The 16,245-nt window shown below is 42.6% G+C and overlaps 1 protein-coding gene across 4 annotated transcripts in view; it reads left to right on the forward strand.

Moving 5' to 3' along the window:
• Positions 1–16,245, forward strand: part of LOC138665474 (catenin delta-1-like) — a 182,784-nt gene that overhangs the window by 27,814 nt on the left and 138,725 nt on the right. For 2 of the 4 annotated variants that reach the window (XM_069752988.1, XM_069752989.1), the window contains exon 2: positions 15,404–15,621. The exons of the other annotated variants lie outside the window; for them this stretch is intronic. In XM_069752988.1, the coding sequence (XP_069609089.1) occupies positions 15,427–15,621 (195 nt within the window). In that variant the 5' untranslated portion in view covers positions 15,404–15,426. The remainder of the gene's footprint in view (positions 1–15,403; positions 15,622–16,245) is intronic. 4 annotated transcript variants of the gene reach the window in all.

A 16,245-nucleotide genomic window follows, 5' to 3' on the forward strand; every position in this document is an offset into this window, starting at 1 on the left:
AAACTGGAACTGTTTGGTAGAAACACAACTTGTCGTGTTTGGAGGAAAAAGAATACTGAGTTGCATCCATCAAACACCATACCTACTGTAAAGCATGGTGGTGGAAACATCATGCTTTGGGGCTGTTTCTCTGCAAAGGGGCCAGGACGACTGATCCGGGTACATGAAAGAATGAATGGGGCCATGTATCGTGAGATTTTGAGTGCAAACCTCCTTCCATCAGCAAGGGCATTGAAGATGAAACGTGGCTGGGTCTTTCAACATGACAATGATCCAAAGCACACTGCCAGGGCAACGAAGGAGTGGCTTTGTAAGAATTATTTCAAGGTCCTGGAGTGGCCTAGCCAGTCTCCAGATCTCAACCCTATAGAAAACCTTTGGAGGGAGTTGAAAGTCCGTGTTGCCAAGCGAAAAGCCAAAAACATCACTGCTCTAGAGGAGATCTGCATGGAGGAATGGGCCAACATACCAACAACAGTGTGTGGCAACCTTGTGAAGACTTACAGAAAACGTTTGACCTCTGTCATTGCCAACAAAGGATATATTACAAAGTATTGAGATGAAATTTTGTTTCTGACCAAATACTTATTTTCCACCATAATATGCAAATAAAATGTTAAAAAAAACAGACAATGTGATTTTCTGGATTTTTTTCTTCTCAGTTTGTCTCCCATAGTTGAGGTCTACCTATGATGTAAATTACAGACGCCTCTCATCTTTTTAAGTGATGGAACTTGCACTATTGCTGACTGACTAAATACTTTTTTGCCCCACTGTATATACTATATACAGGAGGAGATGACACACGTATATACTATATACAGGAGGAGATGAAACACAGATATATACTATATACAGGAGGAGATGACAACCTGGTATATACTATATACAGGAGGAGATGACATACAGGTATATACAGTACTATATAAAAGAGGAGATGACACATAGGTGTATAGAGGAGATGACATACAGCAGGTATATACTATATACAGGAGATGACATGCAGGTATATACTATATATAGGAGGAGATGACATACAGGTATATACAGAAGAGATGACATACAGGTATATACTTTATACAGGAGGAGATGACACATGGGTATATACAATTTACAGGAGGAGATGACATAGAGCAGGTATATACTATTTACAGGGGAGATGACATACAGGTATATACTATATATAAGGGAGATGACAAACATGTATATACTGAGGTGAAAATGAGGGGTGTGAGGTGAAAATGAAAAGGTGTGAGTGCAAAATGAGAGCTGTGAGGGAAAATAGTGGAGTGATCGGAAAATGACAGATGTGAGGTCGAAATGACAAGTGTTAGGGAGGAATGAGAGGAGTGAGGGGGAAAATGAGGTGTAAGGGAGAAAATGAGAGGCATGATGGGAAAATAAGAGACGTGAGGTGCTATAACTAACCACAGATATTTACTATGCCCAGGCAACGCTGGGCTCTTCAGCTAGTCAGTCCATAAAACCTTTGAAAAGTCAGTCTTAAGATATTTCTTGGCCCAGTCTTGAGGTTTTATCTTAGGTTTCTTATTCAGAGGTGGCATTTTTCAGGCTCCTTTACCTTGGACATGTCCCTGAGTATCGCACACCTTGTGCTTTTTGTTACTCCAGTAACGTTGCATCTCTGAAATATGGTACAACTGGTGGCAAATGGCATCTTGGCAGCTTCGCACTTGATTTTCCTCAATTCATGGGCAGTTATTTTGCGCCTCTTTTGCCCAACACACTTCTTGCGACCCTGTTGGCTATTTGCCATGAAACGCTTGATTGTTCGGTGATCACGCTTCAAAAGTTTGGCAATTTCAAGACTGCTGCATCCCTCTGCAAGACATCTCACAATTTTGGACTTTTCAGAGCCCGTCAAATCTCTCTTCTGACCCATTTTGCCAAAGGAAAGGAAGATGCCTATTAATTAAGCACAACTTATATAGGGTGTTGATGTCATTAGACACCTCCCCTTCTCATTACAGATAAACACATCACCTGAACAGCTTGGAGTAGGACAACATATATAAAAAGTATCGTGATCCAAAAAACAACTTGCCTAATAATTCTGCACGCAGTGTAGTTGGTAAAGGGTTAATAAAACACACAGGCAGAATAAAGTATTTTAATGAAATAAAACACCGCACAGTTTTGCCATCTTTATTGTACTGCCAATCCAAACGATGCCATCGATCTCCTAAAAAAACAAACAAAAAAAACAGTATACTCCTTGTTCCGACGCAGTTCTTAAAGGGAACCTTTCACCATTTTTTTTGCCTATCAACTAAAAATATCATCTTAGAGTGTGAGCTATACATTCCCCAACTACTTGTGAAACCCCCCGACTCCCCATGAACCCCCCATAAGAACCTTTTATATTGCTCCTGCACTGTATGGAAATATCCTCGGTCCGGACCGATGGGCGTTGGTTCTGGCCCCTCTCCCCACCCCAAATCGGCGTACTGTACGCGTTCCGTTCTGTGAATATCGTTGTTTGCGTACAGGTCCCGCGTGTGCGCCTTCAAATTGCCTTCTGCGTGTGCGCAGTATGCTTTGCCCAACTGCGGGCACAGCCAAAAAGCATTAGTACGCATGCAACGGTAAACTATGTACCGGAACACATCGAAAGACTTCAGGGACATAGTACTTCCAGTGTACTAATGCTTTTCGACTTTGCCCGCATTTGGGCAAAGCATACTGTGCACGCGCAGAAAGCAATTTGAAGGTGCACACGCGGGACCTGTACGCGAACAACACTATTCACAGAACCGAATGCGTACAGCACGCAGATTTGGGGTGGGGAGAGGGGCCAGAACCAAGGTCCATCGGACCAGACCGAGGATATTTCCATACAGCGCGGGAGCAATATAAAAGGTTCTTACGGGGGATTCATGGGTAGTCGAGGTGGGGGGAGATTCACAACTATTGGGGAATGTATAGCTCACACTCTATTAGATGATATTTTTAGTTGAAAGGCAAAAAAACTGGTGACAGGTTCCCTTTAATAACAAGTGTCCCACGACGAGTCCAGCTCTGCTACATCTGGATGCCTGACATCCAGACATAGCAGAGCTCGTAGATGACCACCGGAGATCTCCGGCGATCACCTACACACTAGTTCTCGTGGTCAGCTGACCGTGAGAACTAGCCTACGGTGACCAGAGATAACCCCCAGTCACGTGCACGGCTGTTCTCGCGGTTAGCTAAGTTATCGCGAGAACTGCAGTGGACTAAGACTTACGGCGGTGTGACAGGCAAGACATTATGTAAATTAGTAGACTTGTAGTAAGCTGCGTTTTCGCAGTTATTACGCATGTGACTAATCATTAGATGCGGTTTTACCGCATCTAATGATAGTCTATGGGAAATTTACGCTGCGGGGAGGGAGCATATCCGCATTGTAAATAGACATGCTGCAGTCTAGAAAGACGCACCGCATGTCCAGATACGCAGGTCTGCCGCCTGTGTCTCTGAACGCATAGTGGAGATGAGATTTCATGAAATTTACATCTGGATGCTGTGGATGTACGGAGCGTCAAACCCGCAGCATTTCCTGACTGTGGAAACACAGCCTAAGGAGAGAAAAAAAGCCTCCATTACCCCTGAAGAAGCCACATCTAGTGGTGATGTGTGAGGTCTCTGCTCTGCATGTCATGGCTGCTATATTCAGGTCCCAGTTTACAATTAAGCGGAGACCAGCTAAGTGCATAGTTTCACCATGGCAAAAATTAGAAGTGATACATATCTGAATTTAAAACCAAACAAAAACTTAGTTAAAATCAGACAAGCTGCTAGATAGAAAGAAGGACCTGAGCTCAGATTATACTAGCTAACAATCTATGAATCCCAAAAAAGGGGTTAACATGTGACCCTAAAGGGTATCTGCATACGTTGAGTAAAATTTCTGCATCTCTTGGCAGGAAAACTCACCTGAAAACGTGCATTTTTGACTGATTTGAGTGAAGTCAATGGTGAAAGATGCACAGAGAATTGACATTCAGCAGATTATTTTTTGCACGTCAAATACTGCATGAAATGTCAGCAAAGTGAATGAGAAACCTGAAGTGTCATGCACACGTTGATGATTTTTGACTTGCAGATTTGGTGCATAAAATAATTGCTGCATGTCAATTGTTTTTCACAGTTGATTTCACTCAAATCAGTCAAACATGCAGGGCAAAATAAGCATGCTTTTCCTGCCAAGAGATGCAGAAATGGTGCTGAAATTTTACTCAATGTGTCCACATACCCTTTAGGGTGACATGCTAACCTTTTTTATTCATTTATTTTTTGGATTCGTAGCCCGACTTTCAATTTTCTGTTTTTTGCCACCTTGCTACTATAATCTGATTTCTATCTGGCACCTTGTTCTGATTTTAATTAAGATGGTCTATTAATTAAAAGTTCAGTTTTTTTTTCTTTGTTGCTATTGTCTCCTGCATATTACAGTATTATGTCCATTGCCAATGCCATGTCTTAATTTAACAAACATTTTGAAAACAAATTACCATAAAAGTTTTATACTTGTGTCCAAAATTTATTTCCACTTGGTCAACCCAGGAAAAATATAGATTTGACAAGAAAGGCTATGCAATTATGATGTGATGGCCAAAAAGGTAAATGTAATAGCCTTAGGCTGGAGACACACTAGCGATATAAAAATCGGTCCGATTTTGATGCAGGAGAATCGGACGAGTGCAATGCAATTGTCATGCGAGTGTCATGCGTTTTTTGTGCGAGTACAATCCCATTTTTCACTCCTAGCACCCGATTTACATCTGAATGTAGAGCGATTGCTGTCAGAATGCAATGCGATTTTTTTAACATGAGCTTTTACATACAGAGATTCTCTAAGGCTATGTGCACACGTTGCGGATTAGCCTTAGGAATTTCTGGTGCGGATTCTGCCTCTCCTGGCAGAAAACGCACCTGTGGATTTGTCGCTTTTTTTTTGTGCGGATTTACTGCGTTTTTTTACCCCTGCAGATTTCTATATTGGAATGGGTACAAAAAAGCTGCAGATCCGCAAAAAAGAAGTGACATGCTGCTTCTTTTAATCAGCAGTGTTTCTGCACCGGATTTTCCGCAACGTGTGCAGCTTTTTTTTTCTCATTACAATGTAAATCAATGTAAATCAATTGCGGATCAGCAGTGTTTCTGCACCGAAAAAAACGCTGCGGATCCGCAGAGAATCCACAACGTGTGCACATACCCTCAGCCATTTACAGATCATTTTAAAATGAAATAGTCATCAAAATATATATCCTTCTATATTATTTCAAAACACTTTTTCGGTGATTATTTTGAATCTCCGTTCATGCTGCACCCACACAGACAAATGATACACCATTTGAAAGGTAAACTTGCCCTCTTCAGCAAGAAAATAGCCAGACAAACCACACATCCACGAAATTATCACAAAATACATTTTAAACATTAATTTTCATTAACTGCAGTAAGGAAAAATGACCTGCAGGTGGCACTACACTAACCCAAAGCACAATACCACAAAGCTGAAACAAATCCTAAAATTTGCCTTGGGGGGCTTTCCAGCTTGCCGAACTCCTTTGCCCAGCAGATTTCAGGCAGGTACATATAAAATATTTGCTACATATGTGGAAGTAGAATAAATGTTAAACTTTACCTGTTTAAGACTTCAGCTTTAACCCCTTAAGCCCCGAGGGTGGTTTGCACGTTAAAGGGACTCTGTCACCTGAATTTGGCGGGACTGGTTTTGGGTCATATGGGCGGAGTTTTCAGGTGTTTGATTCACCCTTTCCTTACCCGCTGGCTGCATGCTGGCCGCAATATTGGATTGAAGTTCATTCTCTGTCCTCCATAGTACACGCCTGCGCAAAGCAATCTTGCCTTGTGCAGGCATGTACGATGGAGGACAGAGAATGAACTTCAATCCAATATTGCAGCCAGCATGCAGCCAGCGGGTAAGGAAAGGGTGAATCAAACACCTGAAAACTCCGCCCATATGACCCAAAACCAGTCCCGCCAAATTCAGGTGACAGGTTCCCTTTAATGACCGGGCCAATTTTTACAATTCTGACCACTGTCCCTTTATGAGGTTATAACTCTGGAACGCTTCAACGGATCCCAGTGATTCTGACATTGTTTTCTCGTGATATATTGTACTTCATGATAGTGGTAAAATTTATTCGATAGAACGTGCGTTTATTTGTGAAAAAAACGGAAATTTGGCGAAAATTTAGAAAATTTTGCTATTTTCCAACTTTGAATTTTTATGCCCTTAAATCACAGAGATAATGTCACACAAAACAATTAATAAGTAACATTTCCCACATGTCTACTTTACATCAGCACAATTTTGGAACCAAAATTTTTTTTTGTTAGGGAGTTATAAGGGTTAAAAGTTGACCAGCAATTTCTCATTTTTACAACACCATTTTTTTTAGGGACCACATCTCATTTGAAGTCATTTTGAGGGGTCTATATGATAGAAAATTCCCAAGTGTGACACCATTCTAAAAACTGCATCCCTCAAGGTGCTCAAAACCACATTCAAGAAGTTTATTAACCCTTCTGGTGCTTCACAGGAATTTTTGGAATGTTTAAATAAAAATGAACATTTACCTTTTTTTCACAAAGGGTAACAGGAGAAAATGGACCCCAAAAGTTGTTGTCCTATTTGTCCTGAGTACGCTGATACCCCATATGTTGGGGTAAACCCCTGTTTGGGCACACGGGAGAGCTCGGAAGGGAAGGAGCACTGTTTTACTTTTTCAACGCAGAATTGGCTGGAATTGAGATCGGACGCCATGTCACATTTGGAGAACCCCTGATGTGCCTAAACAGTGGGCATCACAGATTGTTGATCTGACAGTTTGCACAGCACTCTGTCAGATCACCGATCTGACTTACGGTGCTGCAGGCTTACCAAGCGCCTGCTCTGAGCAGGCACTTGGTGAGCCACCTCCCTCCTTTCAGGACCCGGATGCCGCGGCCATCTTGGATCCGGGCCTGGAGCAGGGAGGGAGGTAGGGAGACCCTCGCAGCAACGCGATCACATTGCGTTGCTGCGGGGGGCTCAGGGAAGCCCGCAGGGAGCCCCCTCCCTGCGCAATGCTTCCCTATACCGCCGGCACACTGCGATAATCTTTGATCGCGGTGTGCCGGGGGCGGTCCGTGACCGCTCCTGGCACATTGTGCCGGATGTCAGCTGCGATAGGCAGCTGACACTCGGCCACACTCCCCCCGTGAGCGCGGCCGATCGCTATGACGTACTATCCCGTCGAGGGTCAGATAGGCCCAGGGCACCTCGACGGGATAGTACGTCGAAAGGTCAGAGGGGTTAAGGTCTGCAAGCAATGCATTTTTTAGTTATTTTGACAATTTCTCATTTTCAAGAAAATAAATACAAAATGTATTGCTTGGAACTTCGGAGACGTGTTGTCAGTAGTTTATAGGATAAAGAACCATTTACATTTTACTAAAAATATACCTATAAAGAGAAAAATCAGACAAACTGAACATTTTCAGTGGTCTCTTAATTTTTTCCAGAGCTGTATGTCTTTCTGTCTTGTGAATAAATAGGTTTTGGTTATTTAACAATATATTGTGATCATGACTACCATGCACACTTTTGTCTAGTCTGTACACACAAAATGTGTAGTAGGTGATCCTATTATAATAGTATGGCCCTCCATTTTTCTTACTACAAGGCTATGTGCCCACGTTGCAGAAATGCTGCGGAAAATGTCTGCAGCATTTCCGCAACTCCCTGCCGTGGGTAAAACGAATACAGAATACGCATGTGTTTTCCTGCAAAACGCAAGCGTTTTTAGCTTGTAGAATGCTTGCGATTTGAAGCATCGCTTGGAAAAGTGACAGGTTGGTCACACTTGTCAAGCATAGTGATTGACAAGTGTGACCAACTTGTTACTATTAATGCTGCCTATACAGCATCAATAGTAAAAGGTAGAATGTTAAAAAATAATAAAAAATAATAAAAATATATGGATATTCTCACCTTTCCAACGGCCCCCGATCTCCTCAGCGGCGCTCCCGGTACATTCCGTTCCCAGGGATGCTTTGCACAAAGGACCATTGTGATGTCACGGTTGTGTGACCGCGACGTCATCTCGGGTGATTAGCGCAATGTATCCCTGGGAACAGAAGCCGCCGCGTTTACCACTGAGAGGCGGGAGGACTCCAGGGGCCATCAGAAGGTAAGTACATCCTCCCCCCCCCCCCCCCCCCCCATGAATATGGATCCCAGGGCCTGGAGGAGAGTCTCCTCTCCTCCAAACCCTGGTTACCATCCGCACATGAAGCGCTCACTTTACGCATGATGGACATAGCCACATGCGTAAAGTGAGCGTTTCAATGTAATCCTATGGGGTTGGAATCACCGCGATTACGCAGAAATAATGAACATGCTGCGGATTTTACCGCTATGCGATTCCGCAGCGGGAAAATCCACAGCATGGGCACAGCAACTGCAGAATCCTATAGGATTGAATGGGAATGCGTTTTTTTCCGCTGCAGCAAAAAGCACAGCAGAAACGCATAAAAAATGCAACGTGGGCGCAGCCTCATGGCTCGATCCATTTTTTTCAATCAACTCTGACCAACTTGCCTGTCCCTGCTGAAGAAAAGCATCTCCACAGCATGATGCTGCCACTAGAGATGAGCGGATTTGCTTGGGTTCCCTCTTATTCAGTAAGCTATAGCACTTGCCGAGTAAGCTGCAGAGCTTCCTGGATCGCGCCGGCCGATCAGCTGTTCGGTGCCGCAGCTGCATGTGTCACAGCTGTGAGACAGGCGCGACACATGTATGGAGAGCCCCTTACAGGCCTGAGAATGCCAGCCCACAGATGTGAGCTTTTGCAAGGCTGGTTGTCAAACATAGGGGGGACCCCACTCTGTTTTTTTTTTTTTTAAATATTTTTGATAACCAACCTTGCTATTGCTAACATCTGAGTGTTGCCTGGCTGGTTATCAGAAATGGGGGGAATCCATGCAGGTTTTCTATTATTTTTTTGTATTTTTTTTTTGTATTTTTTTTATTTACAGTGCAGAAGCCGGCTGAATACTCCCATCCGCCACGCCTGCTCTCACTGTTATTAGCGGCAGCAGGTGTCGGATGATGGGATTAGTAGTCCCATCCGATGACACCAGTGACTGGAGGTAAACCTCATACCTCCGATCACAGGTGAGCGCTCGCTCTGTCTTCTGTCAGCGTGGGAACCTCGGCTCTTACCGGCAGGTATGGTAATATCACCGATCAGAAGCCATGTTTGCCGTGTTGTCATGCATATGACAGCATGTTAAACACTGTATTGGCAGGGACCCCCATTCAGGTCCGCTCTGCTGGATGACAGGCTATATGGACACATCTTGCAGCCTGCCATCTAGAGGTAGCAGAGCAGAGTGTGAGGTCACATCCGGCTCCCCTTGACTTTTCTGCAGCCAATATGTTACAAAAAATTCAACCTGTGTATCTACAGCATTTTTTCACCATCCATTCAAGTCAATGGGTAAAAAACACTGAAGGTGGGGTGGTTGACTCACAATTTTGCATAGGAACACTGCCATGAATTAAGAATATCTAAACATCCTCCAGATGCAACGTCTCCCAACCATCCAGGAGCAATTTGGTTGCTGATCAATGCTTTTTCCTGCTTGATGGAGCACCATGTCACAAAAAAATGGTAACTAAGTAGCTAGGTGAGCAAAACATTGACATTTTGGGTCAATGGCTTGGAAGCTCTTAAGATCAGAAACCAATTGAGAACTTGTGGTTAATCCTCTAAAGCGGGTGGTTATGATGAACGCCAAGCACTCATTAGACAAGTATAGGCTGTCATCCGTCAGGATCTGGCTCCGAAAGCGGATATCCAGCTGCCCTGGCAAACTACACGAGTCTTGTAAATAAGGGACACCTCTGTAGATGGTCTTTACATAAACTTGATGTATTTGTCAGGAAGTCTGAACACTGAAAATGTTAAATAAAATGCTGATAATTGTACTTCAGTAACAATAGAAACATCCGACTAAAAGATCTAAAACCACTGAAGCAGGAACTTTGTGCCAGTATTAAAACTTTAGGCCACAGTTGTAGTCTTGCTGATATCACCGGAGATGGTTTTCTAATCACATGTCAATTATCCCTTTATCTCATAATTCACTAGTATAACTTCTCTTAGGTTTAGTAAAGAACAGAAATGATGTAGACTGTCCAAACATGGCCTACATTCCCGACATTTCCCAGGCATGCTTGAACATGCTTTTCAATTTCACATACTTAAAGCCTATGTATATACAATACTGTGCAACATTTGTAGGCAAAGTTTGGGAAATAAGCTGCATAATGCCTTAAAAATCAGATCAGCTAAGACCGTGCTGATTGGACAGGTGATAAATGTTTAAGGCTATGTGCACACGTAAGAAATGTGGTGCAGAATTTTCTGCACCAAATCTGCAGTTTCTGTGCAGTTTCTGTGCAGTTTCTGTGCAGTACAATGTGAATCAATGTGAAAAGAAAAAAGCTGTGCACATGGTGCAGAAAAATCTGCGCAGAAACGCTGCAGAACTGCACAAAAGAAGCGACGTGCACTTCTTTGAAATCTGCAGCGTTTCTGCGCAGATTTTTCCGCACCATGTGCACAGCTTTTTTTTTCACATTGATTTACATTGTACTGTAAATCACAGTGCAGTTCTGCAGCGTTTCTGCTGCAGAAAAATCTGCTGCAGTTCTGCACTAAATCTGCATCTCCTGGCAGAATCTGCAGGTGCGTTTTTTATGCGTTTTTCATGCGTTTTTTGAGCACAAATCTGCACAAAAAACGCATGAAAAACGCACCTGCAGATTTCTATTATGGAGGGGTGCAGAAACGCTGCAGAACTGCACAAAAGTGACAGGCACTTCTTTGAAAACTGCAGCGTTTCTGCGCAGATTTTTCTGCACCATGTGCACAGCTTTTTTTTTCACATTGATTTACATTGTACTGTGATCACAGTGCAGTTCTGCAGCGTTTCTGCTGCAGAAAAATCTGCTGCAGTTCTGCACTAAATCTGCATCGTGTGCACATACCCTAAGGCTATATTCACACTTAGCGGTTTTTACTGCGGAACCGCCGCGATTTTGATGCTGCGGGTCCGCAGCAGTTTCCATAGCGTTTACAGTAACATGTAAACCCTATGGAAACCGCAAAGCGCTGTGCACATGCTGCGGGAAAAACCGCGCGGGAACGCAGCGGTTTACAACCCGCAGCATGTCACTTCTTTGTGCAGAATCGCTGCGATTCTGCACCCATAGGAATACATTGAACCGCTTACTTCCCGCATGGGGCTGTGCCCACGTTGCGGGAAGTAAGCGGATAATGTGCGGGTGGTACCCGGGGTGGAGGAGAGGAGACTCTCCTCCAGGCCCTGGGAACCATATTTGGGGTTAAAAAATAAAAAATCTGGTTATACTCACCCTCTGATGTCCGGAGCTCCTGGGCGCTGCACGCGGCTGTCCGGTCAGAGTTGCTATGCGACCAGGACCTGCGGTGACGTCGCGGTCACATGACCGTGATGTCACGAAGGGTCCTTCTCGCACAGCATCTCTGGAACCGGACCGCCGGGTGCAGCGCCGAGGGATCGGGACGTCAGAGGGTGAGTATAACCAATTTTTATTATTTTTAACATTACTATTGATGCTGCATATTGCTGCATATGCAGCATCAATAGTATAGGCGGAAACCCGCAGCGGAAAACGCGGAACAAACCGCGATAAATCTGCAGGGAGAACCAGCAGTTGTTTTGCCCTGCAGATTTATCAAATCCGCTGCGGGAAAACCCGCAGAGGGACGCCGCAAGGTGTGAACATAGCCTAATAGTGCTACCATACCTGGGTATAAGAGCAGTGCTATTATACAGGAGTGACAGGAGGCGGCAGAGAGAAATATATTGTGAAGGTGGGAGACCAGTTTTATGATGGGACATATACAGGAGGATGGGCAGGTAAAGGAGCAATCCCATACACTAATAAGGATAATAGACTCATCAGGGATGTCAAATGCCAATACACAAGGGACCAAAATTAAAAACTTGGACAAAGTCGCATTTCAACCTTGATATATATTTTTAAAAAAAAGTATGCAAATATACAATAAATGTAAAGAATGGATTGATCTAGAAACTTGCTGTAAATGTGAACAAATACAGTGTGTCCGTAAAGTCATGGTGCACTTTTGACCAGTCGCTGGAAAGCCGCAAAAAAGAATAGAAATGTGAAATCTGCTCCAAATAAAAGAAACTCTCCCAGTTTCATCCCTATTCAATGCAGTTCGATGTGGGCTCCATTTGTTGCCCTACTCGCATCCAAACGATAGTGTAGTTCTGGCCACACACAAGGGTAACAGGGAAAAATAAACCCCAAAATTTGTTGTGCAATTTCTCCTGAGTTTGCCAATACCCAGTATGTGGTGGAAAACTACTGTCTGGGAGCAAGACAGGGCATGAAAGGGAAGGAGCGCCATATTACAGTGCAGGTTTTCCTGCATTGGTTTGAGGGGGCCATGTCACATTGGCAGAGCCCCTGAGGTGCCAGAACAGCAGAAACCCCCATAAGTGACCCCATTTTACATACTACACCTCTCAATGAGTTCATCCAGGGGTGCAGTGATCATATGGACACCACAAGAGTCACAGAATTTGATACCATTGGGCAGTGAAGAAAAAAATTACATTTTTACCGCAAAAAAAACTTTCACCCCAGATTTTACATTTTCATACTGGGAAATGGGTAAAAATGGTGCCAAAATGTGTTACACAATTTCTTCTGAACTTGGCAATACCCCATATGTGGAGACTCTGGAGGGACAGAGCGCTATTTGACTCTTGGAGAGCAAATTATTATAGAACAGATTCCGAACTCTATATGATCAGCCCCCAAATGCCAGAGAAGCAGAATTACTCACCCCCCCCCCCCCCCCCCCCAAGTTTGGAAATTATACCCCTATAGGAATTTATCTACAAGCGTGGTGATGATTTTGGCTTGCTCCGGATGCAGAGGTGTGCACGTGTGTATGTATGTATGTATATATATATACCGTATATATATATATATATATATATATATATATATATATATATATATATATATATATATATATATATATATATTATACACATACATACATACACATATATATATATATATTTTTTTTTTTTTGCAATCTGTTCTAACTTGGCCAACCTTACTTTTCATTCCTAGTTCTATAGTTAGTTGTTATAGTTTTCATATGATCCAGAGGAAAAAAAAAGTACTTTGTCCGATACATTTTTTTACAAGCAGCGAGGCATCCATTTTTCTCATGTACGGTAAATAAAAAATCTGAATTCTGTTCATAAATTCAATAAAATAAGCTGCTTTTCATTAAGGCCTATTTCATTCCACATGTTTCTAACCTATAATGGCTACTCATTTACAGAATGTAAACAACTGATCAACAGTAAAATTGATGCTAAACTGATACAAGTTGATCTGTGTTTTGTTTTAATTTCTACATATGTTGCATATTTTGTTTCTTAAACATCCGTTTTATTTAACTGATGTGGGGGAGTGTTAAGAGACTGTGTATTGTATAAAAAGAAAAAAAGGACAAATAAATGAGAAAACTGATGCAAACATAGAAATCCATCTTCCATAGACTGCAGTGTTATTGAGCCAACTCATCTGCTTTTTGTTTTTTCATCAGAAAGCACAGTAGTAAAATATGAAATGGAGATGTGCACAAATGTATGTATGACACATACATATTTGACATGTTTTCCCATTATATTTTACATAAACACTAATGTATCAGTTGAAATACTTTAACAGTAGTAATGGGTAATGGATACGTCAAATACACCACAAAAACATGGTGTAAAAATGGTCAGATATTACACAGCACATGGATATGACACCTGTGTGGTCTCATTAGTTTTGTATTTTTTAATACACCCATTAACTTGCACTGGCAGCATGATCCACGTGTGTGTGTGTGTGTGACACACGCCTATCAATGCAAATCAATGGGTCTGTAAAAAATAAATGATTAATACACACTAAAAAAAAATATATGTACGGTATATGCTGGACATGTGAACAGCCCCATAAACTAATGGATGCACATTCTATTTGTGAAAGAGGCAGCTGAATGAGACTTTACAAACTTGAGGGTGTGATGGATGCTCTCTAGGACACTAAAAGCACGTGAAAGAACAAATGTCAGTTTATTCATAACATTTCGGAGGAGTAATAGAACAAAGTTAAGTCTCTTAGGCTATGTTCACATTAGCGTTGTGCGTCGGCGACGCAACGCACGCTAAAATGCACCAAAACGCACGCAAAAACGCTGCGTTTTGCGACGCATGCGTCGTTTTTGCCGAAATTTGGACGCAAGAAAAATGCAACTTGTTGCGTTTTCTTGGTCCGACGCTTGCGGCAAAAAAGACGCATGCGTCGCACAACGCAGCACAAAAAGACGCATGCGTCCCCCATGTTAAATATAGGGACGCATGCGTCGCCGCTGCGTCGCCCGACGCAAACACGACGCAAAACGGGAAACGCTAGTGTGAACGTAGCCTAACACTTTTAGGTTTAATAAATGTTATATTCCATCTTTGAGAGGACAAGCCCACTTTTTAAGGAGTAAATTTATTTTTTCAATATTTAAAACACAGAATACCGGTAGTTACATTTCTTAAGTTCTGCTGATTTTCTTGATTGCTCTCTGGGAATCGTCAGAATTTGCATTTGAATTGAGAAGTAAAACTTTGCATGACTTATGGTAATCTGTATAAAACAAGGGCATTTAAATGTTGATTATCTTTGCAAATAATTTAAGAGAATCTGTCACTATTTTCCTAATCTAAGGACAGCACAAAATCCAAGGGCTTGTCACTTACTGGGCTTCTTACTGTACTTTTGATATAACAGTTTTGTAGCTCTACTGGTCCTTTTTGATTACGGTACTTAATCTTACCCTGCCAATATACCATTTATTGATGGCATTCTGTGTGCACTGTGCTTAGGCAAGAAGCTTCCTAACATTGGTGGGGTGCAGGCATAACCAAGTTATAAAGGACTGCACAGCAGAATCCATCCTTGAAAGCAGAGCTGCAGCAATTTAATGACATCTATAAGAAGCTTTGCACTGTATGTGCCCAGTATTAGAATCTGGATTTCTTAGCTGTCCTCAGATGGAGCAAAGTAAACCTGATGACAGATTCTTTCATGTACAATCTTTTTACCTATGATCTACACGCAGCCAGGTGTGGAATTTTCTTTTGGTTTGTGGGTCTGTCTCTTGCTGGTTTCTAATTTGGTGTCTCTTCTCTCTCCTTTACCCTCAATCCCTCTTTCTGTTTCTCTATATGTTCCCCTTTTTAGTTTAGGGTTTCATTGTAATCTTTATGGATGAGCCCGAGTCCGAAAGCCCGGCCAGCATTTTGGCCTCAGTGAGAGCGCAGGAGGCACAGTTTGAGCTCTTGTCTCGTGCCTTGGAAGAAGAAAGGAGACACGTCACGGCACAGCTGGACCGGGTGTGGGTGACCCCTCAGGAGGCTACTACCCCGCTTTCAAATGGCACCCTCACCCGTCGCCAGCAGGTAATCTTCTGATATCAGCATGTCTGGCGTGATTCTTTTATTTTATTTACTACATTACACAATTATGTTCATATTCTGGTAAGTAATTTGTGCACACATTCGAAGTCCTATAGATATGCCATCCCTGTGCAGCCCTGTAAATTGTGAAAACCAGCAGATCATGGCACCACAGAGGCTCCAGTAATTAGTGCTGGTGCTGTGGTAACATCTTAATCCATGGGGAAAACACTCCTATTCAAGTTCCAAAATCTGTCTTTGTAGAACAAATGGTCACTTTTCACAAAGAAAAGGAGGTGGCATCCCTGTCCACATGTCCAAGAAAAGTTTTATTCGGGCATGGGTGTTGCAGAGAATAAGCATGAACAAAATTTTGCGTCTGTAACATCCATGACCAATAACTTTTTGGACACATCAGTGGTGAGTGTGGTTTCATTTTCTTTGTGGAGCTTATTTTGGTGCATTAAAACAGATTTAGATTGTGGGCCATTGCACGTTGAAGCCAGAAAACCTGTTTAAAGGGAACCTGTCAATCAATTCATGCTGCTTGAACTACCGGAAGGGTGTATGTTTTCAACCATGCATTTTTGACTGCAGCGGTTCAGAGAATAATACACTTTAAAAGCC

The sequence above is a fragment of the Ranitomeya imitator genome, chromosome 2 (assembly GCF_032444005.1).
Source record: "Ranitomeya imitator isolate aRanImi1 chromosome 2, aRanImi1.pri, whole genome shotgun sequence".
In the NCBI taxonomy this organism is placed as follows: domain Eukaryota; kingdom Metazoa; phylum Chordata; class Amphibia; order Anura; family Dendrobatidae; genus Ranitomeya; species Ranitomeya imitator.